The following is a 26,121-nucleotide window of genomic DNA, read 5'->3' as shown; positions in this document are numbered from 1 at the left end:
ACTCACCTAAAAACTTTCAAATATAAGATTACAATTTTTCAGATTGAAAACTCACAATTAAATCCAATTTATTATTTAAAATAAATGGGTAGCTATACTATTTTATTGAAAAAAGTGCTAAACAGTTCAACTGCTGTACATTCCATTTAAGCAACATTAAAGCGTTTTAGCATCTATTCTGAGGCGATATAACACACAAAGACAAAAGTAAGAAACTTTTTATTTTAACTTCAAATGAAACAGATAAAATATTGATAAACAAAAACATTAATGTAGGCAGCAAAACTGACTAGTTCAAAATAAAGATACAAAATGCCTTCAAAAAAAGAGAAAAGAAAAAGCAGTTACATAAATAAATATTTTTACTCAAAATGTCTAAACCTTTCATAAACTCTATACATAGATCCTAAGGGAAGTAAAAGACTTTAGAAATAGTAATGTCCCATAACTACATAGCGCTGTGATGCTATGGCTGATAAGAATCGAATATATCTTCGTCCCTTTAAATCAGTATTTTGGATGGTCCAGATTGTAACATAAGCTTAAAAGGACCCTAAAAGTTAAAATAATAAATTCAATTTTCGAAAAACAGAATTATTAAAAGTTTTTTGTTGTGTCCAAAAACATTTACGAGAGTAGACTAGTGAATATGCATACATTATTTTCCCTTGAAGTTCGAAAGATTAAATCTATAATACAAACCAGCTAGGCTAACCAGTAGGCTGAGTACGATTTTGACACTTCAGCAAGTTTTGGCGGCCTACCTAAGTCCCAAATACCACAAATTACAGGAAGCAGCAATGCGAGAAACGGAATATCCTAGCCAGAAAAATACGAAAAATTTGTTCAAAATGCATCTTAAATGCAATAAACACAAGCAAAGTAAAACTTAAAATCCAATATTCAAAGGAACAACCAGTTACAGGCATTCAAAGTAGATTCTGCGCTTTATACAAAAGTGCTATGTTAGAAGCAGATTATTTTCACAAGGAAAATCATAGAAAATTACGCACTTCAAATGCGGAAAACATGAGCAAAGACAACGAGATAAATATCTAGAAATATATCCACAAATAGTTAAAGGAAATACTGGGTATTATGAAGAACTACAATGTGAGGTACATCTTTGCAAGAAAAATACCGAAAATATGTAGAAAAAAACTTTTTAAATGTGGAGAACACAAGAAAACTAAAACTTAAAATCAACTATTTTTTTATATCAAAGATTATTCAATGAAATATTGTATAAATAAAGAAGAAACGTTTTGCTCATGACTGGGTCTTTTTACGTGTCTTTTTAGCCTAGCCTACAAGCAACATGAAAGGGTTACTAAAATATTATTAAGGCCATCCCAGTACTTATAGTTTTATGCAAACATAGAGTGGATAGAGCCACATCTGGAAAATTTGGGGACTGTAGATCAGACTTGTCGAAACACAAGGACATTGACCTCACGGAGAGGCAGCCCCTGAGATGACATTAGCAAAGATACTGGTACAAGCTTTATGAGGAGTTAAAGAGAATAACTTTCTTCTGAAAAAATCTTCAAACTATGTTGGTACTTCAAATCCATCTCAGTCTTACGGAAGAGAATCTAAAAACAAAGCTATTTTGCTATAAATAGCCAGAACTTTTTAAACACTTTTTTGCGTACTAATCAATGGTTTGCGTTGCGCAGGTACCGATCTCCTGATCCAATGCCTTTGGCCAGGAGTGCAATGCGTGGCTGGGGGCAAAATGTTCGACGCTTCCCGTGTTTTTCCCCAGATTTCTCTCACTCATATAGAGCTGGGTCGACTCTGGCTGAGCTTATAGAGTCCCACCATCGACCCCGTCCCAAATCCAAATAACCAGCGACACCAGGACTCAAACTCCGGACCTCAGGGTTTCAAATCTGGAGCGCTAACCGCTCGGCTAGGACGGCTTCAGTCAGAAGGCACGCTAAACATACCTCCAAGGATATACCCATAGCCCCTTGAGCGAGTGCTTATTAATCATTGAATCATTAGTGTCTCTAAGTATGAGCATTCAGTACTAAAGCAAGGCAGTGAATTTATGTAATTCCGAATGTATTAAACAAAACATATGCCCTGAAAAAGCTAAATAAATATTTACTATTGTATTTCTGAATTGAATTCGAGTGTATAGGCCAAGACATTTCAGTAGCTGCGGAAACACTTCATAAGCCCCCTGAGCCGTTCAAAACTCAGCTGTGAATATATCATCTTTCATTTCACGTTGGCTACGTTCTACTTTAAGATAGCCGAGTACAAATTAGTGTAGGGCAATGAAGTTGGGGTCAAAACAAGGGATATTCCCAAGGGTCAAATACTCAAGCTGCTGTTTCTTTGGTAAAAAGTTGGGTCCAAATTTGAAGAACAATCAGGCGAAAGACGAAAAATTATGAAAATCTCGATTTCCAGGGGAGAGGAAATGACCCATCATTTTATGTGCAGTGTATTTGCAACTTCAAAATATGGTTTTAGTTTCCTATTTAAATATGACACATAAATATGTAAATTTACAATACAGTTACCAATAATTAGCTCTAAACTTTACATTATAAACCTATATTGAATTCACTAACAAGCAAGCATCATCAACTCGTAGCACCTGAAGATCGAATCTCTTCCCTTAAACTATAAGTTTCAGCTTTCAATTTATAGAAATGTTCCTGCACTCTATCAGTAATAATCTTCCTTTTTACTATAATATCTGCATTCATTCTTCTTAAATCACTGAAGTTAATCAATTCTCCTACATTGAAAACTACATTTTTACCGAATTTTAACCTATAAGGAGCTTGATTTGGCAGCACTTCTTCCATATCTGTATGAAACAAGGGTAGGACTAGAGGTTCTTCTTTACACTCCATTATCATTCTTCCAACGCCCCACTTCAGCCTGATGTGCTTCTTGTCTCCATTTACTTTTCCTTCAGGAAAAATATGAACCCAATCTCCTTCGTTCAAGCGGTCGATAGAATAGTCAATGCCTTCCTGGAAAAAAGCTAGTATAAACAAAAGACAACTTAGCTTTTGTAAAAACGAAAAAACTGCTATTCTTCTAGCAGAATGGACAATTTTTTTTTAAAGTTTTTATTATCTTTATCGTGTCATGCTGGAAGATTAGGTTCAAATTATGAAGAGTTTGAATTTCAAATTTAGTTCAAAACAGAATTTGAATTTAGTTAAAATTATAAACTAGTAAAACGGATGATATGCCAAGAAACGTTCGTTCGACTAGAACATGAACAGGAACAATATTCAGAAGTAACAGCAGAATTACGATGCGGGATCACTAGATTTTGAAACTTCCTGAAAAGCAATTATTATCCATATTAATACACTTTGAGACGCAAAGAGAGAAGCAAGAAAGCAAGAGAAACGAAAAAAAGCAAATAATCAAGAGAAAAGAGCCAGCAAGACCAAAGAAGTTAAAGAAGCGCAGCCAAAAAAGCGGAGAATACAGCTTTTAGAAAAGTCTCTATATGAATGGAATATACACCCGGAAAGCCAGCATAAAGTGAAATGATACAACAAAATCCAAAAAGAATAAAAAGCACAACCTTAGCTATGGGATAGTTGAACAAACAATATTTCTCACAATCCTGCCGTGGACGTCAACTGTCTAAAAGATGCAATGAGTCCGTGTGACATATCTTGCATAAAAAGTCTTTTGCAGATGTCAGATATATGTCACATAGAGCCAAGGGAGATCGCTAGGTGGACTAGATAGTGAGCTAGACCGCTCAAAGCTGACCAGTAAGGAGCAATGTATTAAATAAGACTTAGCAAGATATGAACTGGATAAGAAGCTTTTGGGAATAATATACTAATACAAGAATAGGACGATCAAAGGTAAGAATCGATTACAAGAATCACCAAAAACTAGGAAAGAAAAAAAAAACGGAAAAAACATATGTCTCAAAACGTAACAAGAAAAGTCTTCAAAAAATCAAAAAGTTTTACCTCAGTATGTACTAAAAGCTAAAAATTAATTTCCTGTTATCAGAAAAATTGAAACGCAAAATTAAAATCAAAAGCTTTAGGACTTGAAATAAAAGCTTGGGAGTTTGGGAGATTTTTCAAACTTAGATGAAAGTTTTTGACAGTTATGACATAGAAATTGTTTTAAAATAGTTCGAACCCTTGTTACGGACCAAGGTATGAACAAGCTGACACTGGACGAAATGAAACAACTTGAATCGGGGGGGGGGGGGTAGAAATTACTATAAATATAGGTAAAAAAGCTATTTGTTACTTGACAAAGAATATTAAAATTATGTATTACAAAACCAACAGCGAACCAAAAATTATAGGCATGAACAGGGGACATATAACACAACCACTAACAATAATAATCCTTGCCACAGATTAGCTCAAAATTTAATTTTCAGTCCCTGGGGACAGTTTTATTGCCGTTGTACTGTAGCAATTAATTATTAAGGATGTATTGTTAGATTTCACTGTATTCTACATCTCCTTATATTCATAATTTCAAATTCCAAAATAATACTATAAGAGAGGCATTTATTAACAAACAATCAACAAATAATAATAAAAACAAGAGCTCATACATTATACACCCCCCCCCCCTATAAGGCTCTCTGGCTGAGATTGCTGGAAAAAAACAAACAAAGGTTAAAATAATGAGAAAGAAAAACACTAAAGAATTAGCTAAAAACAATAGTGTTATTCTGGCAAAAAAACAACAATAGTAAATTAGATACAAACCTCAGACTCCGTTCTGAGGAGAACCTGCAAAGGTTTGTGTCGTCAGCGAGGGTAACTATAGTGTTTCGGCCATTTGAGAGAAATTTACTTTCGTGGCCCCAGAAAGAATCGGGGTAACATTGACGAAAACGAACTTTCAGAATTTTGTTCGCACTCGCAACAATAAAATCGTTAGCATAAATTAAGTTCAGAGCTGGCTCTAGAGCTGAGTTTTGCGGACACTAAACGTAACTTGAGACGACAAATGGAAAAGAGCATTCACTGAGGTAACTCTTCCGAACAACCAAACGCTAGTATTATCTCTTAAGTAGTCATGAGACACTTTAGAAAGTAAAATTTAATCAGACAATGAATCAAAAGCTTTCCGGACACCTAACAATATAGCAGCAGAAATCAGACCAGAATCAGTAACCGAATACAGAAAACTTTAAAAAGTAGGAGATAAAAGCTCAATTCTGTGCTCTGCAGGGAGGCCAAACTGAAAATTCTGCAAAAAATCATTGACCTATAAAAAAAAACAGAGACAGGAAAGGATAGCCTTTTCAAAAGGCGGGTATGTTGCACTGTTTTTTAATCGAATTCATCCAAAGATTTTGATCTGTACGACTAGAGGACCAAATCGAGACTTTCGACACTGCTTACCCTTCCAACCTCCAATTTTCTTTTAACAGAAATAGTGGTTGGGGTCATCTTAACTTTTAGCCTCGAATATTATAACTATAGCCCATACCTAATATCTACCTCTGGTAGTATTTGATCGAGATAATCCCTCGGATGGTGATGGTTTTGAACTCAGAAATGCACGACTCGGAAATGTATACTGTAATGATTATTTTTAAACTTCTCCCAAAGGAATTTCACTATTGTAATCCCTCACTCGAAAGCTATTAAAATGACACTTTGCTTTGGCTTGACACAGGCCAAAGCCCAACGTGGTTTTTCAAAGTTGGAAAAAGTTTGGAAGAATAGGAAGATAAGTCTGCGAACCAAGATTAGAACATTGGAAACTACAGGGATGACTGTGGTCAAATATAGTTCTAAAACATGGGCACTCTGAAAAACGGATAATGATTTGATAGATGTTTTCCAGAGAAATGACCTACGAGAAGATCAATCAAATGAAAAGCTTCACCTATGTAGGTAGTATTATTAGTTAAGATGGTGGATAAAGTGAAGATGTTAAAAGAAGAATAGCAATGCCCAGGGTGTCTTGCCACAGTTGAAAAAAGTTTGAAAGAAAAGGATGATATGTCTGCGAACCAAGATTAGAATATTGGAAGCTAAAGTGATGACAGTGATCAAATATGATTCTGAAGCATGGGTGCTCCAAGAAGTGGAGGAAGTTTTGCTAGATGTTTTCCAGAGAAATTGCATACGGATTGTTTTGGGTACCCGACTGACTAACAGTATTTCAAACAGTAGGCTGTACAAAAAGAATGGGCCAATCCCGTCTTCTAGGGCCATAATGACAGAAAGTTTGAGATGGCTAGGACATGTTGTGTGAATGATGGATGAAAGATTGTCAATGATTGTCCTTTTCGGCCAACCGTCTAGGGCTAAATGAAAAGCAGAATGTCCTCGGGTGGTGAGGGAGGATGTTGTAAGGAAGGATTTAAGGAAAATGGAAACTTTCTGGAGGGTGTAAAGAGGGAAGGTTTGAATAGATTGAGATGGAGGAGGAGCGTGCGTAATTGTGTCTGCCTCAGACGGCCTGGTACTGCGGCGAGTTGTTAGTAGTAGTTATAGATCGATTTATATACATACCACTTAGAGGAAAATGCCTTTGGCTTTTTCTCAGCTGGAACCTACTAAAGAATGTACGACACCCAAACTGTTTTTGAAGCCATCACCATTGGCTTTTACTACTTAGTTAAACCAAGGTACTAGTTACCATTGATGAATTAGATTTTTTATATTTGAGAAACTCTAATGTTCAAGTTCATTTATTTACAAAAAAAAGAATAAAAAATAGATAAATATCCAAACAAATTCTAGAGGGCTCATTAGCCCATTGACTGGGAAAAACTATATACAGACTCCATTCTATTTTTCATAACCAAATGACTAAACTAACATAAAAAAAGAAAAATATTTATAATCAGTTCATATAAATCCAGTCAACCCTGTGTGCCTTTCAAGAAACAAAACAACTAAAAAAAAACATTAGCACGAAAACTAGCGTCAACTACAAAAAAAATGAAACGGAAAAAGAGTAAATAAAATAAAACTACCCAAATTATCATTATTTAGAGCTACAAAAACTATAGAAGTCAGTTTGGGAGTTTTGGACGGAAACAAGAGCACAGGATTACCATATCCCGACAGAAACAGAGCTCCAGGCACTAACCACAACAACGACGAGACAAGCCTCTGTTTAGACTGTTGGAGTAGAGGGCATTTCCGCGTTATCCACATTTCAATCCATATACAGGTTTGGAAGCAATTGAGTTCAGATTAGCCCACAACGGCTTAAATAAATAATTAGCTTCAAGGGATGAACAGAGTGCATGGTGGACTGAAAGACATTTGATAATTTTGCTAGAGATTATATAAAGGCGAGAATAAAGACGTAAGAGCAGACATCCATACAGGCGAGAAATACAAAAGAATGGACAAGAGAAAAATGTAAGATATGAAGCGTGGAAAAAAGAAAAACCGTCTCAATTCCCAATAGTTCCAGAACCTAAAATACTAAAACAATGAATTTTTTACGTTATAGTATGTAATAGTTTTCCAGTAATCAAATTATTATATTTCCTTCCATTCTTATCCTTTTAAAAATCATTTCAAAAAATATTTCCAACTTAACTCCAAAGATATTAATATGTGATTCAAATGATAAATGTTCATCCAAAATAAGTCTTAGGAATCACACGTATTTATCACACGTAGGAATCACACGTATGTTGTCCACGTAGGTGGACAACATACATCAACTCTTGAAGAAGAAATGTGGGTTATTGAAGGATAACTTATGCTTACATGGGAAATATAAGAAGGTACGACTCATTTTCATTTAAAGCTAACAACTTATCATAAAAACCATGTTTTTATTATTATCATTTACAGCTGCAGCGTGAGTGAGAGTACAGCTGCGGTGTGAGTGAGAGTACAGCTGCAGTGTCAGTGAGTGTGAGCTGCAGTACTTCGCCCAGTGCCATATGCGAATGCAATCGTTTCTTTTATGTAATAAATGTTATTGTTGGCAGGGAACCAGTCGTAGAAAACTAGTTAAGGATTTTTTTTTCATTTTAAGTTCTAAATTTTACTTTGAACCCTTAAGAACTCTTTATGGCTCAAACTTGAACTTTGAACACATTTTTCGTGCATCCACGAAAAAAAAACAGTTGGGAAGGCAATAATGTGTCTCACACCCTCGAACTAAGGTCTAACATATATGCGGAAAACTTAATTTTTAAAATTTTTCCTGGTATATAGGATTTCGGAGGTTGCACCTTGTTAGCTGCCGTAAATGATCCCAACCCAAGCCGCGTTTTATTTAAGACTAAGATAGTTTCAGTTTGGGCTACCATTCCCGGTCTTGTTTCGCATAATTCTATTTTTGAGCCTTCGTTTTGTTTCGTGTCGGTACTGCCTTTGACAAACAAAACGCTGGAAAAGGGCTACTGGCAAAAGTTTTCAAAATCTAAGAATGCTTCTTATAGCTTTTTTAGGTGAGGTTACGTCAAAAAGTGCTTAAATTTGAATTTGCAATAGAAGCGATTATTTTATTCGTAAAGAGCATAAAAAAAGGCATCGAGCGGTATATTCACTTTATTAGTAAGTCAATAATATGAACTGTCATATATTTACCCATCTGGGAATGTTGAAAGTGAAGTCTGGCATTTTAGGATTTAAAAAGACACAAAGTACTGCAATTTGCTAGAGCCAAGGACATGCCTAACAGTAGGCACAGAAAAACAGTGCCATACACACATCTGGAAAAATACGTCCACCAGGTAAATATTTTCTGACGCCATTTTTATGAAATAAGGGGTGAAACTACCTGGACGAACAAGTTTCGATTTTCGGGATGTAGTTATGAAAAACGGTACGGTCCCTTACGGGATATAGTAAATAAAACGAGTTTGAGCTTACTAAATACGCAAAGAAAAACACTATTAAGGAAACAGGACCGAAACTAGACTGAAACAAGACCAAATAAAACGCGGCAGCAATATAACGGTGCAGAATGTTCATAGGTTAGCTTTAAGATCATGGTAGGAGTTGCACCTGCGTGAGCCAAGGGTGGAGACATAAACCTACCTGATATACTCCGCCTCCGCGTATAATTGGCAAACATTTTCCAAGGGAAAAGAAATATGTGTGAAGGGGTGTTGTAAAACAGACGTCATGAGCAGCTGTCGACCATCTCATCACTTTTCTACTCCATAAATGGCGGAAAGGCAGAACACCTAAATTAAAATAGGAAAATATTGTAAGAATTGAACAAAAAGACAAAATAAAAGACAGGAAATATTTGACAAATACTGTCAAGGGAATTATAACAGCGTTAAGTGGATAAAACAAACGTCACGAGCAGCAATAGACCGTTTCATCAATTTCATATTCCATAAGCGCTTTTACTAAATGAAGGAAAAGCAGGACACCTAAAAATATGGAACAATACTTTAGGGAACTAACAAAAAAAGGACAATACAAATAATTACACAGTTCAAAAAATATTGACGACAAGTTCATTTCTAGAGAAAACAGCAGATATAAGTATTAAGATTAGTGTCCTCAAATATATATATATATATATATATATATATATATATATATATATATATATATATATATATATATATATATATATATATATATAAAAATATATATATATATATATATTTATATATATATATATATATATATATATATATATATATATATATATATATATATATATATATATACTAGCTGTTGAGTGTGAAGCGCCACCCCAACACCTAGTTGATTGGGGCGCTTCGCGCCCCCCCCAAGCCCCCCCGCGCGCGTAAGTCGTTACGCACCATATTAGTTACGCGCCACTGTAGTTGTGTCCCTGTGTCCCACCTGTGATATATATATATATATATATATATATATATATATATATATATATATATATATATATATATATATATATATATATATATATATATATATATATATATATATATTTTTAACTACGTAAAACTTGCGAATATACAACATTCTTCGCTGTCCCATTGTCTGTGCATATAAATAGACTGTCAGGTTTACTGACTCTTGAACATGCAACATATAATTGTCCATGGGAAAAACAATCCGTATTCAGATCTATACCTCATTATTCTAATGATTGCCCTTGAATTTTGTTGATGGTGATTGCTAATCGAACATTCCCTGTGTCCCCGTCGTCATTTATATATCCCCCTGTGCCCCCCGGCGTCCCCGTTGTAGTTGTGTCCCTGTGTCCCGGTCGTCATTTGTGTCCCGGTGTCCCAGTCTGTAATTTCTCTTTGAGTGTCCCGGTCGTCATTTATATTCCCTGTGTCCCGGTCGTCATTTGTGTCCCGGTTTCCCGGTCTGTAATTTCTCTTCGAACATTCCCTGTGTCCGTTCGTCATTTATATATCCCCCCTGTGCCCCCGGCATCCCCGTTGTAGCTGTGTCCCTGTGTCCCGGTCGTCATTTATATTCCCTGTGTCCCGGTCGTGATTTGTGTCCCGGTGTCCCAGTCTGTAATTTCTCTTTGAGTGTCCCGGTGGTCATTTATATTCCCTGTCTCCCGGTCGTCATTTGTGTCCCGGTGTCCCGGTCTATAATTTCATCAGTTGACAAACATGACGTCAGTCGACAAACAATTTCATGACGACATACAGCTCAATCCTTATAATAAAATCAAGTTATAATCTTATAATCAAGTTAGTTGTCGTCATTTTTGCTACGACGGTGACGTCATTAAAGATATTTAAGACATATGTTCACGTAGAAATCTATTAATGTTTAAGTTTAAAATGACTGATGAACTTACAATGGCAAAAGCCGATGAAGATGCTCAAAGAGTCTATGCCAAAAAACTTGCTGCTGATAGAGAAAGTCAGAAAAGAAAGCGTGCCGAGGAATCAAAAGAACAGCAAGGAAACAGGCTTGAGGCTGATAGAGAAAGAAAGAACAGAAAGCGTGCCGAGGAATCAAAAGAACAGCAAGGAAACAGGCTTGAGGCTGATAGAGAAAGAAAGAACAGAAAGCGTGCCGAGGAATCAAAAGAACAGCAAGGAAACAGGCTTGAAGCTGATAGAGAAAGAAAGAACAGAAAGCGGGCCGAGGAACTACCAGAGCAACGCGGAAGCAGACTTGCTGCTAAAAGAGAAAGTGAAAAAAGAAGGCGTGCCGAGGAATTACAAGAACAGCAAGAAATCAGGCTTGCTGCTGATAGAGAAAGTAAGAAAAGAAAGCGTGCCGAGGAATCACAAGAACAGCAAGAAATCAGGCTTGCTGCTGATAGAGAAAGTAAGAAAAGAAAGCGTGCCGAGGAATCAGAGCAACCTGAAAGTTATCGCCTGGCATTCAGGTACAACCCAGTCGATGATTATAGCTTGAGTAGATGTGTTAAAATCGGGACAATGTCTAAAATTTGTCCCTATTGCAAGGCCTTGAAATTCAATGGTGAAACAATGGGAATGTGTTGCGCCTCAGGAAAAGTTAAACTTCCTCTATTGGCTGCACCACCAGAGCCATTGAAGACTTTCCTTACTGGAACTACGTCAGAATCTAAGCGTTTTTTGTCACAAATCAGAAAATACAACTCATGTTTCCAAATGACGACGTTTGGAGCCCAAATCGAAAATCCAGATCAATTTATGTCTACTTTCAAAGTAAAAGGGCAAATTTATCATAGAGCAGGGTCCCTTCTACCATTCTCAGGCGAGAATCATAAATTTTTTCAATTGTACTTCATCAGTGATAGAAATTCTGAATTGAATGCACGTTGCGAAATTTCTCCCAACGTTGAAAGGACAATCGTTTCCCAATTGCAACATCTTTTCCACGAAAATAATAATTTAGTGCGTCTGTTCAAAACAGCCATCGATTTGATGCCTACTGATACGCATAAAATTGTTATTTCCGCTGACAAAACGCCTCCTGGCCAACATGTGCGTAGATACAATGCTCCAACTATCGACGAAGTGGCAATCGTTATGGTCGGTGATCAGTTTTTACCTCGAGATATTATTCTTCATAAGCGAAACGCTCAGTTGTTAAGAATTGCTGAAACTCATCGATGCTACGATGCCCTACAATATCCTATCATTTTTTGGGATGGAGCCGACGGCTATCACTTTAATATTAAATTGATGAATCCAGCCACTAACAAAGAAATGAATAAGAAATGCAGTGCAATGCATTATTATTCCTATAGACTAATGATTCGGCAGGATGAAGAAAATTATATTTTAAAATGCCGTGAATTGTTTCACCAATTTGTCGTTGATATGTATGCTAAAATTGAATCAGAACGTTTGCTATATATCCGCCTGAATCAGACCAAGCTCCGCTCTGAACAATACATTCATTTGCGAGATGCAGTTATAAATGACGGTAATACCACAAACGTTGGAAGATTAACAATTTTACCTTCGTCATATGCTGTCAGTCCCCGTCATATGCATGAATATGCTCAAGATGCTATTGCGTATGTTCGTCTCTATGGTCGTCCAGATTTATTTATTACATTTACATGTAATCAATCTTGGGACGAGATACTGCAGCTTTTACTTCAAGGACAATAGGCGGTTCATAGGCATGACATTATGGCCCGTGTCTTCCGGCAAAAGTTGAAATCACTGATAAACTACATAGTAAAACTTGAAGTGTTTGGGTCAGTGCGATGCTGGATGTACTCAGTGGAATGGCAAAAACGAGGTTTGCCACACGCACATATACTAATCTGGCTACATAAAAAAATTACTTCGAACGAAATTGATGATGTGATTTCCGCTGAAATACCTGATAAAAATGTCGATAAGGGGTTACATGATATTATTGTAAAAAATATGATACATGGACCTTGCGGTGCACTGAACGAAAATTCACCATGCATGGCCAAAGGAAGGTGCACAAAGCAATATCCTCGACTTTTAGTATCAAACACAATTACTGGCAATGATGGTTACCCACAATATAGAAGAAGATCTACTGAAGATGGCGGTAAAACAGCAATAATAAAGAAGCGTAACGGTACCACCATCGAAGTAGATAACCAGTGGGTTGTTCCATATTCCCCATTATTATCAAAAACATTTAATGCACACATAAACGTTGAATACTGTAACTCCGTAAAGGCAATCAAATACATATGTAAATACGTCAACAAAGGCAGTGACATGGCAGTTTTTGGCTTGCAGCCCGAAATCAAAGATTTCGACGAAATCGTACAATATCAGGCTGGAAGATACATAAGCAGTAATGAAGCTGTTTGGCGAATTCTTTCATTTCCGATACATGAACGTAGTCCAGCTGTTGTTCACTTAGCGGTACATTTACAGAATGGTCAACGTGTTTATTTCACGGAAACCAACGTGCAACAAAGAGTCCTGAATCCACCGGATACAACATTAACAGCTTTTTTTTCGCTTTGCAAAAATGATTCTTTTGCAAAAAAACTGCTGTATACTGAAGTGCCTTCGTATTACACGTGGAATACTAAAAATAAAGTATTTGAACGTCGAAAACAGGGTAAGTCAGTCGACGGCCAACCTACCATCTTCAAAGATACCACGATAGGAAGACTCTACACCGTTCACCCCAATCAACATGAATGCTTCTTTCTACGCCTGCTTCTGGTGAATGTACCCGGTCCGACATCCTTTGAGTATTTGAGAACTGTAAACGGTACTATACATGACACTTACCGTAGTGCAGGCCAAGCTCTGAATTTATTGGAGAATGACCAACACTGGGATAACTGCATCAATGACGCGTGCGAAACGTCAACCCCAAGTCAAATTCGTGCATTGTTTGGCATCATTTTAACAACTTGCTCTCCATCAGCTCCTACAGAGTTATGGGAAAAATATAAGTCAAAAATGTCCGAAGATATACTCCATCGAAAACAGTTAGAGACGTCAGATATGACTTTTGATTTTACATCAGAAATTCATAACTAAACTTTAGTTATTATTGAAGATTTGTGCGTACGTATGGCAAACAAACCTCTTCAGGATTTGGGAATGCCTTCACCTAACCGTATCGCTGCTGTTTCGACATGTGTAGAATTGGATCGTGAACAAAGTTACAGTACGAGTGATCTATTGTCGTATGTACAAAATAACATTTCCAAGTTAACGTCGGAACAAAAAGACATTTATGATACCATAATGCATTGTGTCGATAACAACGTTGGAGAAATTTTCTTTTTGGATGCGCCAGGAGGTATTGGTAAAACATTTGTGATAAAACTGATTCTGGCATCAATTCGATCAAAAAATGATATAGCGTTGGCAATTGCGTCGTCCAGAATAGCCGCAACATTGCTGCCTGGTGGAAGAACTGCTCATTCCGCTTTGAAATTGCCTCTGAATTTGCATTCTACAGAAACTCCCACGTGCAATATTTCCAAATCACCTGGGATGGGTAAAGTATTGCAGCAATGCAAACTTATTATTTGGGATGAGTGCACAATGGCACACAAAAAATCGCTCGAGGCTCTGGATCAATGCTTGAAAGATTTGAGAGGGAAGTCGAAACCCTTTGGCAGCACATGAATATTGCTTGCGGGAGATTTCAGGCAAACATTACCTATAATACCTAGATCAACTCCTGCAGACGAAATGAATGCTTGCCTGAAAAATTCTAATTTATGGGCACACGTAAAAATATTAAAATTAACTACAAATATGCGTGTCCGATTGCAAAACGATGACTCTGGTCAAACATTTTCAGATCAATTGCTGGCAATTGGAAACGGAAAGCTCCCAGTAGACTCAATTTCAGGACGTATACAACTACCTGCTGATTTCTATAATTTAGTGACGTCCAAAAATGAATTGATGGAAAAAGTATTTCCGAATATTCTAAAAAATTATAAAAATAATAAATGGCTAAGTGAAAGAGCGATTCTCGCACCCAAAAATATAGACGTCCACGAAATCAACAATATTGTTTTGACCAAGATTCGAGACCAGGCAGTCCTTTATAAGTCAGTCGACACAGTTTTGGAACCAAATGAAGCGGTTAATTATCCATCTGAATTTTTAAATTCCATAGATCTTTCAGGGTTTCCACCACACGTGCTACAACTAAAAATAGGCGTACCAATAATACTTTTAAAAAATATAAACCCACCAAAGCTTTGCAATGGCACTCGACTTGCCGTAAAAAAAAACAATGGAAAACCTAATAGAGGCCACAATCTTGACAGGGCCTTTTGAGGGTGAGGCTGTTCTTATTCCTTGCATTCCCATGATTCCAACGGATCTGCTGCCTTTTCAATTTAAAAGATTGCAATTCCCAATTCGATTAGCATTTGCAATCACCATTAACAAAGCTCAAGGTCAATCATTAGAAAAATGTGGTATAGATCTTAATACTGATTGTTTTTCCCATGGACAATTGTACGTTGCATGTTCGAGGGTCGGTAAACCTGACAATCTATTTATATGCAGCGACAATTGGACAGCGAAGAATGTTGTATATTCGCAAATTTTACGCAGTTAATTTGTATTGCATCTATCTATCTATCTATCTATCTATATAAAAACGAGTTGTGTGTATGCAGGTTTGTTTGTTGGTAAAAAGAGCGTTTGCATATGACGTCATTATTAGTACATACGGCTTTGTATATGCACAGACAATGGGAAAGCCAAGAATGTTGTATATTCGCAATTTTTACGTAGTTTATACACATATATAAATCTATCTATATTCACAGGTGGGACACAGGGACACAACTACAATGGCGCGTAACTAATATGGCGCGTAACGACTTACGCGCGCGGGGGGGCTTGGGGGGCGCGAAGCGCCACCCCAACAGCTAGTATATATATATATATATATATATATATATATATATATATATATATATATATATATATATATATATATATATATATATATATATATATATATATATATATATATATATATATATATATATATATATATATATATATATATATATTGTGTGATAAATGCATTTACTAACATATGTAACTATTATTATATATTGATATATTTAATAGATATATTTATTAAAGACACTTTTATCTCCAAATTCTGCACAGCACTCTCTATTTTTAAGACTCGGGAATTTTACGACACGCATATGCTGCTTCTTAAAATGACCGTCACAAGCAAACGCTGCCGAACTTGCAATTCTAGTAAAAAAAGAAAAAAAAAGAAAAAATGAGGTTCGTTTATAGAATCGCCATCAGTAAAAATCGATCAGAATCGGCCGATACGTCAAAATCAATACAGAGAAACTGAGAAATACAGAAAATACCAATAAATACCGGCGAAACTTCAACAAATAAATCATCATAATACAAAAATATTAACAGTAATTGAACGAAAAATGTTCAAACTTCTACTTAAATATATTTAAACAGAAAGAGAAAACAGGAAATTGGTTTACTCATGAAAACGCTTACCAGCTCCATTCAGAGTGGCCAGAATGGCGCATTTACGCAATTTTGGCGCTTTTTTGAGGGGAAAAATTGTTAATTAGGTACATTTTCATTATAAAAATGAAGGTTTTGGCGCATTTTTACTTCTATGGTGGCGCAACTTTAAACCAAGCAACTAGCAACACTGGTTCCATTTACAGCTATTGTATAGAAGGATTAAAACTTTTATTGTATTCAGTTGTCATGTCAATATGCAGTTCAGAAACGTGATTAACCGTGATCTATTTTGGTATGGTCTCTCTGCCATTCTTATGATAGAATACGTCATAACAAATAGTCTTTCGCGATTCAACTACAAAAGTAGAACAAAATCTTAATTTCAAATTTGTATCGGCTCTTAATCTAAATATTGAAAATAATAGTTATTTTATTTGCTACATTTTGAAAAATTACAGTGAATTTACTGCTTTAGCCACCAGAGTGGGTTTCTGTTCTTTGAAACTAAAATCCTTTTCGTACTCAGATATCCTGAACATGTTTTCAGTATAAAAAGAAAAGATTCGTGTTGAGCTCATTGGTTAAATATCATTTTCCTTTCAGGAAAATGAGCGACATTCATTACAACTTACTTTCGATTTAATTTAATATAGAAAAGCATCAACTAAATTATTAATAGCCCCACTCCCCCCAAAAAGTTATTCCATACTCTTTCGCAATTATTTATTGCCTATTTATAAAGTCATTTATTATAAATACATTTATTTATTGCTGATTTATTGTCTTTGCCTTCTGGATTTCTTACTGTTCTATGAAACTGAAACATATTTATTACAGCCTGGTATCCTTAATACATTTTCGTAATGAAAAAAGGGTTCGTGTTGATTTCAGAAGTTAGTTGAAAACAACTTTCCAAGTTTCAAAAAGTTCTTTTTTTTTAATCTTTTTTAGATGCACTATCATAGAACTATTTAGAGAAAAATAACTTGAAATAACAAAAATAGACTATATCTACCGATGGTAATATTGATTATGAGTGTTTTAATGATAATTGCACAGATATTTTAATTTTACAGTAGGAACATAACAATAAACAATATAGAACATTTAAAACTTACCCCAGAGTCCAGGTTCGCCAAAGCAGCTGTCATGATTAGAAAATGTAATTAGATGTCTTCCGTCTGTCCTTTCTAGAAGTTTTACCAGCCTGTCCTTATTAATCACAGTGGTTTTATTCAATACCGCTGCAATAAAAATCCAGATAGAAGCAATAACAATAATAATGCAATAGCTATAATCTGGAGTAGTTCTGATTTGACTCTAGGCTAGCATAACCTCACTTTACTTAAATAGGTCCTAGATTCTTCACGGAGGAAATCTTTTTTCACTACTAATCTATGATATAAAATAAAACTTTTATCTCAAAATTCAGAAAATTATCTTCAGACTAAAAAAAAAATAATAAAATATCTTACACTTTCATTTTCTGTCTTGTAAATTAAACATTTTTGAGAGGCATAAGAAAAAAAAAAATTTTTTTTATTCTTCAGTGCAACTGAAAACAACAGCTTTTTCTAGTTTGGGTAAAATAGTCTATATCTTAAAGCACACGTAATACAAAAAAAAAAAAAAAAAAAAAAAAAAAAAAAAAAAAAAAAAAAAAAAAAAAAAAAAAAAAAAAAAATCACTCGTGGAATTTCATGCAAAGACCACACTCCTTTATCTTTAAGACCACGATCCTTTAAACACATAGGCTAAGGATGAAGATCTTCCAGGGCCATTGCTACTCCATGGAGCGCCAAATCGACTTTTAAGTTACTGGACCTTTTTTACTGAAACAAATAGCGACCAAGTGACTCAATCTTGCCGAGACAGGGATCGATCCTTGTCCCCGCACTACCAAGCAGAGCATCATTCCACTTTGCCAATCATGAGTGAAAAATTCTTAACATAAGACGTTAAGTTAAAGCGTTTCTTTCACAAATCAAAAACCCATAGACTTTACCAATTTACGTTTAAGAATAAAAATTGGTTATTTAAAGGTATACGCTGGAACTGTTTTGCAGAACTTATGCCTTTTTTGAAAAGCACGGACCACTGTGTACCCGAAGAAAATCTTTTAAAGATGCTACAACTTTATTTGGAATGGTTTCCGAGGGAAAGCTAGGTAAATGGTTGACTTGCAAAATACTAGGTTCTAAGTTTTTAACTATCGGGTTCATGATTTTTGTCATAAAAAATGTGCTTGAAGATCAATAAAGCCAGTTATATCTGTTGTTTATGATGGCTCAATTTTTCTTAGCAATATATAGCATTAAAAGCATTCATAGGAAAAAAGAAATACAAAATAGTGACACTTAAAGATTTGGTTTGTCTGTGGGCTGTTTTTTATTTATTAAATTTTGAATTTTTTTTCAACTAAAAGTAAGGAGCGACATGAAGGGGGTTTCCCCCTCCTCAACCCTTCACTCTTCAGACTAAGGTTTTTTAGTACTTTAAAAAAAAATTTCTTATTGTTCTTATTAAACGACCCTTGTATTTCAGGAGTCGTTATTAAGGAATTGGACAGAATTCAAACTTTAGCGTAAAGAGCAAGGTTTTGAGGAGGGGGGCAACCACCTTCATATAAGTAATAAGAAAAAGGTGTTAAGGAGGGGGCAACCACCTTGATATACGCAATAACTTCTGTTTGTTTTAAGTTTTAATGTTGCTCCTTGCTTTTTGAGGGGGGCTAGTTCCCCTCCAGTTTGTGGGTCACTTCAAGGGCACTGGAATTTTCAATTTCCGTTCCAATGAGCCATGTCCCAATGTTCTAGGACCACTGGTTCGAAACGATTACCCCCCGAGAAAAACAACAATATAACAAATAAACACGCATCCGTGGTTTTTCTTCTAGCAAAAATACTAAATTCCACATTTTGAAGATATGACCTTGATACCCATACAGTAGAGTTTCTGATGTAATGAAATCTGATGGTGTGATTTCCTTCTCATGCCATCCCTACTCAACGCCCCGCTCTGTGATTCCCTTCTCAACGCCCCGCTCTTTGCAGTAAAGTTTGACTGTTTCTCTCAAATCTACTTTTTAAAATACCGAAAAACTTTAGCGTAAAGAGCGGAGTGTTGAGGAGGGAACAGCCCCTTTCATATACGGAGTAATTTCTGTTCGTTTTAAGTTTTAATGTCACTCCTTACTTTCAGTTAAAAAAATTGTTTTTTTATTTAATTTCTGAACGTTTTTGAATTAATGCGTGTTTTGATTTTGGCTCTCCGCACATGAATACTTAGAACGAAATTTGCATTTTTTTTGGGGGGGGGGGCTAAATGGCTTTTTCTTTGTTTTGATCGGACGATTTTGAGAAGAAAGGAGTGGGGGAGGAGGCTTGGTTGTCCTTCAATCTTTTGGTTACTTAAAAAGGCAAATAGAATTTTTAATTCCTTACGAACGTTTTTATTAATAAAAAATATACGTAACATCCGAATTAACTTTCATAACGAACTTTTATATTCGAATATTTTATTACGTATATGAGGGGGTTTGCCCCCTCTTTAATACCTTTCTCTTTACACTAAGCTTAAATTGTGTCCCAATTCTTCAAGAATGACCCCTGAATCACAAAGGCCGTAGAAGAAATAGTTGAAATTACTAAAAATACTTTAGCGTAAAGAGCAGGTATTTAGGAGGAGATGAGCCCCTCATATGCATAATAATTTCCTTTCGTTTTGTTTTAATGCTGCTCCTTACTTTCGGTTGAAAAACTGTTTCATATTTATCTTTTCATTTTTTTTGTATAAATAATATTAGAAAATCCTGCGCCCCCTTCATGGAGATTCTCTCCTCCCATGAAAAATATCTCCATGGAAAGATCCTTCCGTGTAGCTCCCTCCCCTCAAACCCCTCCCTATCCAAGAAAAATTCCCCTGATAACGTCGGTACACTTCCCAATAACCATTACTATATGTCAACACTGGTCAAAGTTTGTAACTTGTAGCCCTCCCCCGGGGTCTGTAAGGGAGTAAGTCGTCCCCAAAGATATAGTTATTAGGTTTTTCGACTATGCTGAACATAATGGCTATCTCAGAATTTTGACCCGTTGACTCTTGGAAAAAAATGAGCGTGGGAGGGGGTCTAGGTGCCCTCCAATATTTTTTTTCACTTAAAAAGGGCACTAGAACCTTTCATTTCCGTTAGAATGAGCCCTCTCATAACATTCTAGGACCACTGGGTCGATAAAATCAGCCCTGAAAAAAAAAAAAAAACACGCACCCGTGATTGATCTTCTGGCAAAAGATATGAAATTCCACATTTTGTAGATAGGAGCTTGAAAATTCTACAGTAGGGTTCTCTGATGCGATTTTCGTTAAGATTTTATCACTTTTAGGGGGTGTTTCCCCCTATTTTCCAAAATAAGGCACATTTTCTAAGGCTCGTAACTTTTGATGATAAAGACTAAATTTGATGAAACTTATGTATTTAAAATCAGCATAAAAAACCGATTCTTTTGATGTATCTTTTGCTATCAAAATTCCGTTTTTTAGAGTTTTGTTTACTATTGAGCCGGGTCGCTCCTTACCACGCATTGCAAAGCAGTTGATTGACCCTTATTGGAAGAAAACTTCGGTTAAACAAAACTAAGTTAAATGCTTCAAGTGATACGGAACATGCCCTCTATTCAAAAACTTATGAATTTTTATTAGGGTACTAGATAGATTTCTGCCAACAGGTAAAGGTCATATACGACATTGCGTCTTACTGACTTTACCAGCATCTGAAGATATTCCATCTTGATTATCTTAACTAAAGGAAAAGAATTTATTATATAGTCTAATAAAAATCATGTTTTAAATTGTTATAATGTTTTAATGTTTAAAGAGCTTATCTTACGCATTAAGGTAAACTTTAGTAATTCATTAAAGCAAGATATTGTCATCAACATATTTAAGGCTTTCTGGGGACTTTAATAGGTGAGGAATCTGTCAGCTGTCAAATTATGTATGTCAAATGCTCCTCATCAAGCTTGTCAGATATAATCAATCATACTCGTCAATCATCATACTTGTCCATCATATTTGTCACATTTTAGCTCTTTTCATTCAAAGTTATGCATTCATATCGGAAGTGCCGCTGAAAAACCTCCCTGAAATTGTGCAACCAATAGCTTTGTTTTAACTAAGATTTAAATGAGAATGTTTCTCATTTTCCTGTTTGTACTAATTTCTTAACCTTCTTGCTCACCAGGAAGGGAATCTCCCTGTTTTAACACAAAAATTTTAAAACAAAACACAAAACTAAAATGTGATGACCCTTTCTCAGTGACGGTGAAAGGGTAACTGAATAAAAAATACAAGTTTAAATTACATTTCACAATTTCATCTTACTAACATCACTTTTAAAGGCTAATCGCTTTCCACGTAGATTATTATCAGATATGTGTTTTGTGGGAAGTGTATTAAAATAGTCTAAGAAAAATCAATTAATCTCATACCTTGTGACGGCGTAGTAGATGACGCTAAGGTTTCCAATTTATAGGTTTCCTGGTTCAATCCCGCGTCTCGCAAGGAAGTTTTATATCCAAAAATAGGTCTGATAATTTTTATTTTGTTTTGAATGATTTTCTAATACCTGTTTCTGCCTGGCTTAAGAAGATAATTTTGCTATCCGTCGTAATTTTAGTAATTTTTTTTCTTTACCTTTGACCGAAGATATAAGACGGGAGCAAATTAAACCTATTTAGCTAATCCACAGGAGCAAACAAACACATTTTGGGGGGAAAGAAATTGGTTAGGTTTTCGGCGGCTTTACTCCAGTGAAGTAAAGGTGTGTGTCTAAGTGAGAAGTGTTTTAAAGCCTGCGTCACCCTCCTTATTTGCAGATTTCACAAAAAGTGACACGCCTTCTTATTAAGTCTACTTCCGGGTGCACATTGACAGAAACACCTTTTGTGTTCAGTAGTGGGTGCAGATTGTGCAATCTTAGTGAGTCTTACTGCTTTTAGAGCGGTCGTTTTTCCAATCTTTTCTCATTCCTTATCTTTGGCTTGCTATTTGAGTTTGATTAAATATAAATAAAGAAAGTATTGACCAAGAAGGGGGAAATTCATGATTTTGAATGAGGGGAGATTATGAATGAGGGAACCTTTTGCGATATAAGCTTTACTTCATAGGTTTAATTATGTATTATTATTAGTATTATTTTTTGGATTATTGCATTATTGTTTATCGCATTATTATTCATGTATATTAGAATGTGATTTATTTCAAGATTTATTCATATGCAAGCTGAAAGACACTGATCTAACCCTTCGTTCCCACAGTCTGCGGATTGCGAAAAAATGTTGCGAGTTACTGATTCGGCAAAGATTTTTTTGTGCAATTTTGCGGAAAAAACGCGAATCGCATTCTTTAGCATATTTAAAAACTTGCAGAAAACTCATGCGGATTATAAAAATGGAAAATGTAGAAAAATTAATAATTGTAATTAGATTTCAAAATTACTGATCAACAAAAGCCACAAAAATCACCACAATAAGATAAGATTCAACGAGTCAAGGCGTGGCGACAAGCTACCAGGGAGACTGGACTGTCAGGTCAGCAAATGACTGGAATGTCGGAAAAATATTTGCAATAGCAGCTGTATGGGGGGGGGGGATAGAATCATCCTAAAATTTTCTAGCTTGTTCACCTTGCACTTATTCTGCATGTAGTTTTACCGCATTCAAAATGGGTTTCTCTGGAAAAAATTCAGCGATCTTCTCGTATTGAGATCGCGGTTATCGTGCTCCGTTTGTCCGCAATCCACCGCATGTGGGGACGAAAGGTAAGTAAAGTATTTAATCGATCGATTGTATGACAATATATGTTTTGAAATAAAACAATTTACCAAGAGATTATGGAAATAAGAGGAACTTACTTTAACAGATATCATTGGTGATATGGGAAAAGTATCCCGATAGTGAATTTCAAAGAAATCTATCAGCTTAGACGGTGTATCTAGAGAATCGAATATTTCTTGTGGTATAAGTATACCACAATCTATGTGGTTTTATTATCTTTTTCTTTCACTCTCTTGTGAAATTAAATAAAAAAAATTAGTTTTTTTAGCTGAAAGTAAGGAGCGACATTAAAACTTAAAACGAACAGAAATTACTCCGAATATAAAATGGGTTGTCCCCTCCGCAATCCCTCGCTCTTTACGCTAAAGCTTTTAATTGTTTTAAAAAGTAGAATTGTGGCAAAGAGTCAAAATTTAGCGTTAAGAGCGATGGATTGCGGAGGGGACAACCCATTTTATATTCGGAGTAATTTCTGTTCGTTTTAAGTTTTAATGTCGCTCCTTACTTTCAGCTAAAAAAATTAGTTTTTTTTTATTTAATTTCTGAACGTTTTTGAATTAATGCATGTTTGGTTTTGGCTCTCTGCACATAAATTATTAAAATGAAATTTGTATATTAATTCTTTTTTTGGCTAAATAGCTTTCTCTTAGTTTTAATCAGACGATTTTGAGAAATAAGGGGTGGAGAAGGAGGCCTAGTTGCCCTCCAATTTTTCGGTTGCTTAAAAAGGCAACTAGAACTTTTAATTTTTAACGAGCGTTTTTATTAGTAAAAAATATACGTAACTTATAAATTAGCAGCTTACGTAACAAACTTTCATAATCTTATATTTTTATTATATATACAAGGAGGTTTATATCCTCGTTAATACCTCGCTCTTTACACTAAATCTTAAGCTTTGTCCTAATTCTTTAAGAATGACCCCTGAATCAGAAAGGCCGTAGAATAAATAGTTGAAATTACTAAAAATACTTCAGCATAAAGAGCGAGGTATTTATCTCCTCCTAAATACCTCGCTCTTTATGCTAAAGTATTTTTAGAACCCCTCATATGCGTAATAATCTCTGTTCGTTTTAAGTTTCAATGCTACTCCTTCCTTTCATTTGAAAAAACGTTTTCATGTTTATTTTTATTGTTTTCTTATAATAATGCTAGAAAATATTGCGCCCTTTTCCTTGAATTTTTCTTCCCCCATGACAGATTCCTCCAAGGAAAGATCCTCAAACATAGCCCCCTCCCCTCAGCCCCACCCCCCAAACAAAATAAAATCCCCCTGAAAACGTCTGTACACTTCCCAATAACCATTACTATATGTAAACACTGGTCAAAGTTTGTAACTTGCAGCCCCTCCCCCAGGGATTGTGGGGGAGTAAATCATCCCCAAATACATAGTTATTATGGTTTTTGACTATGTTGAACAAAATGGCTATCTCAAAATTTTGATCCGTTGACTTTGGGAAAAAATGAGCGTGGGAGGGGGCCTAGATGCCCTCCAATTTTTTTGGTCACCTAAAAAGGGCGCCAGAACTTTTCATTTCCGTTAGAATGAGCCCTCTTGCGAAATTCTAGGACCACTAGGTCGATACGATGACCCCTGGAAAAAAAATAAAAAAAAAATAAACACGCACCCGTGATTTGTCTTCTGGCAAAAAATACAAAATTCCACATTTTTGTAGATAGAAGCTTGAAACTTCTACAGTAGGGTTCTCTGATACGCTGAATCTGATGGTGTGATTTTTAGGGGGTGTTTCCCTCTATTTTCATAAATAAGGCAAATTTTCTCAGGCTCGTAACTTTTGATGGGTAAGACTAAACTTGATGAAACCTATATATTTAAAATCAGCATTAAAATGCGATTCTTTTGATGTAGCTATTGATATCAAAATTAAATTTTTTAGAGTTTTTGTTACTATTGAGCCGGGTCGCTCCTTACTACAGTTCGTTACCACGAACTGTTTGATAAGATTTCTATTATATTCCTGTATTTTTAATTTGAAATGCTTTGACTTTTTTTTCTTTTTTTTACGTCGTATATTGGTCAATATATTTTGTAATAGTTGCTGAAATACAGCCTTAAAAAAAGAAACAATTCGACACATTAATAAGTAAAATTTTCAGGGTGAGCAGGTCGTAGTCTTGCAGTTCTTCCTTCCTCTCTTTTTTTTTCTCTCTCTCTCTCAGTCTGGTACAACCCAAAATCAGACAACTATTTTGGCAGGTAGAGGTATATGATTTTACTTTTCTACACGAATATCATTAACATAACCTTTTTAAACCTTTTTTTTGCATTAAAATACAAAATCTGGTCACTTTCTTATTTTCTGCTAAAGTACTTAAAGCTTAAGTACTTTGTTAGGCTTTTTTGCCGTTTTAATGAAGGAAAATAAAAGGAAGTTATATTTCAATAGGCTCGTTGCAATACTTTCTTATTACGCCAGAAGAACGTATTTATTTTTTTTTAATTGCCTTTTTATATAGTTGATTGAGTCTCAGCAACGTCAAAAAGTCAATTGAACTTATTATTGATTAAAGGATAGGAACTTTCTTGCTTAGAGAAAATTGAAAATTTAATGCGATTTTGCAATTATTTACAATCTAATTTTGAGGGGGGTTTAAATTAATTAGAAAATGGATATATAGCTTAAGTTCGTAGTAATAGTTTTTATTAAATTTGTAGTTACGTTAGGTATGCGATGCATATTAAATAGGTTTTTACTTTAACGAAAGATCTGTTTTTCTTTAATAAAATAGTAATATGGTTTTATTATATATGCTCGACAATCCTCTAGAAGTTAGTTCCTGGAAAACTAAGAACTTACTTTTCTTAAGCTTCCTTACACTACGTTACTTTTCCTTTTATAAAATACTATCGAAATTACCGTCCTGCCCAGCACCAGTGGATCTTGGAGTCGCTTCCGACTGCCACTTTGTTCTGTCAGCTGGAGCTTCCTCAGCGATTCTCAT

The 26,121-nt window shown here is 35.3% G+C and overlaps 1 protein-coding gene across 1 annotated transcript; it reads right to left on the bottom strand.

The window, feature by feature from the left end:
- LOC136032632 (tafazzin-like) lies at nt 1-26,121 on the bottom strand. The gene is made up of 4 exons (XM_065712905.1): nt 26,037-26,121; nt 17,443-17,568; nt 9,003-9,151; nt 1-2,999 (listed from the first exon to the last, which is right to left on the bottom strand). Exons 1-4 carry the CDS (start codon nt 26,119-26,121, stop codon nt 2,601-2,603), a joined length of 759 nt encoding a protein of 252 aa, XP_065568977.1. The 3' UTR covers nt 1-2,600.

Source organism: Artemia franciscana, chromosome 11 (genome assembly GCF_032884065.1).
Source record: "Artemia franciscana chromosome 11, ASM3288406v1, whole genome shotgun sequence".
Classification (NCBI taxonomy): Eukaryota; Metazoa; Arthropoda; class Branchiopoda; order Anostraca; family Artemiidae; genus Artemia; species Artemia franciscana.
Note: the sequence above shows the minus strand (reverse complement) of the source record. Positions and strands in the feature narration are given on the sequence as shown.

Bases quoted from the DNA above. Each gene is read 5' to 3' on its own strand.
- LOC136032632 (XM_065712905.1), bottom strand. From the start codon at position 26,121: ATGAGAATCGCTGAGGAAGCTCCAGCTGACAGAACAAAGTGGCAGTCG. The intron at 17,569-26,036 runs GTAATTTCGATA...TTTTTATTGCAG, and splicing joins CACTGGTGCTGGGCAGGACG to CGGTATTGAATAAAACCACT. The intron at 9,152-17,442 runs GTAAGTTTTAAA...ATTTTAATTTAG, and splicing joins TGGCGAACCTGGACTCTGGG to GTGTTCTGCCTTTCCGCCAT.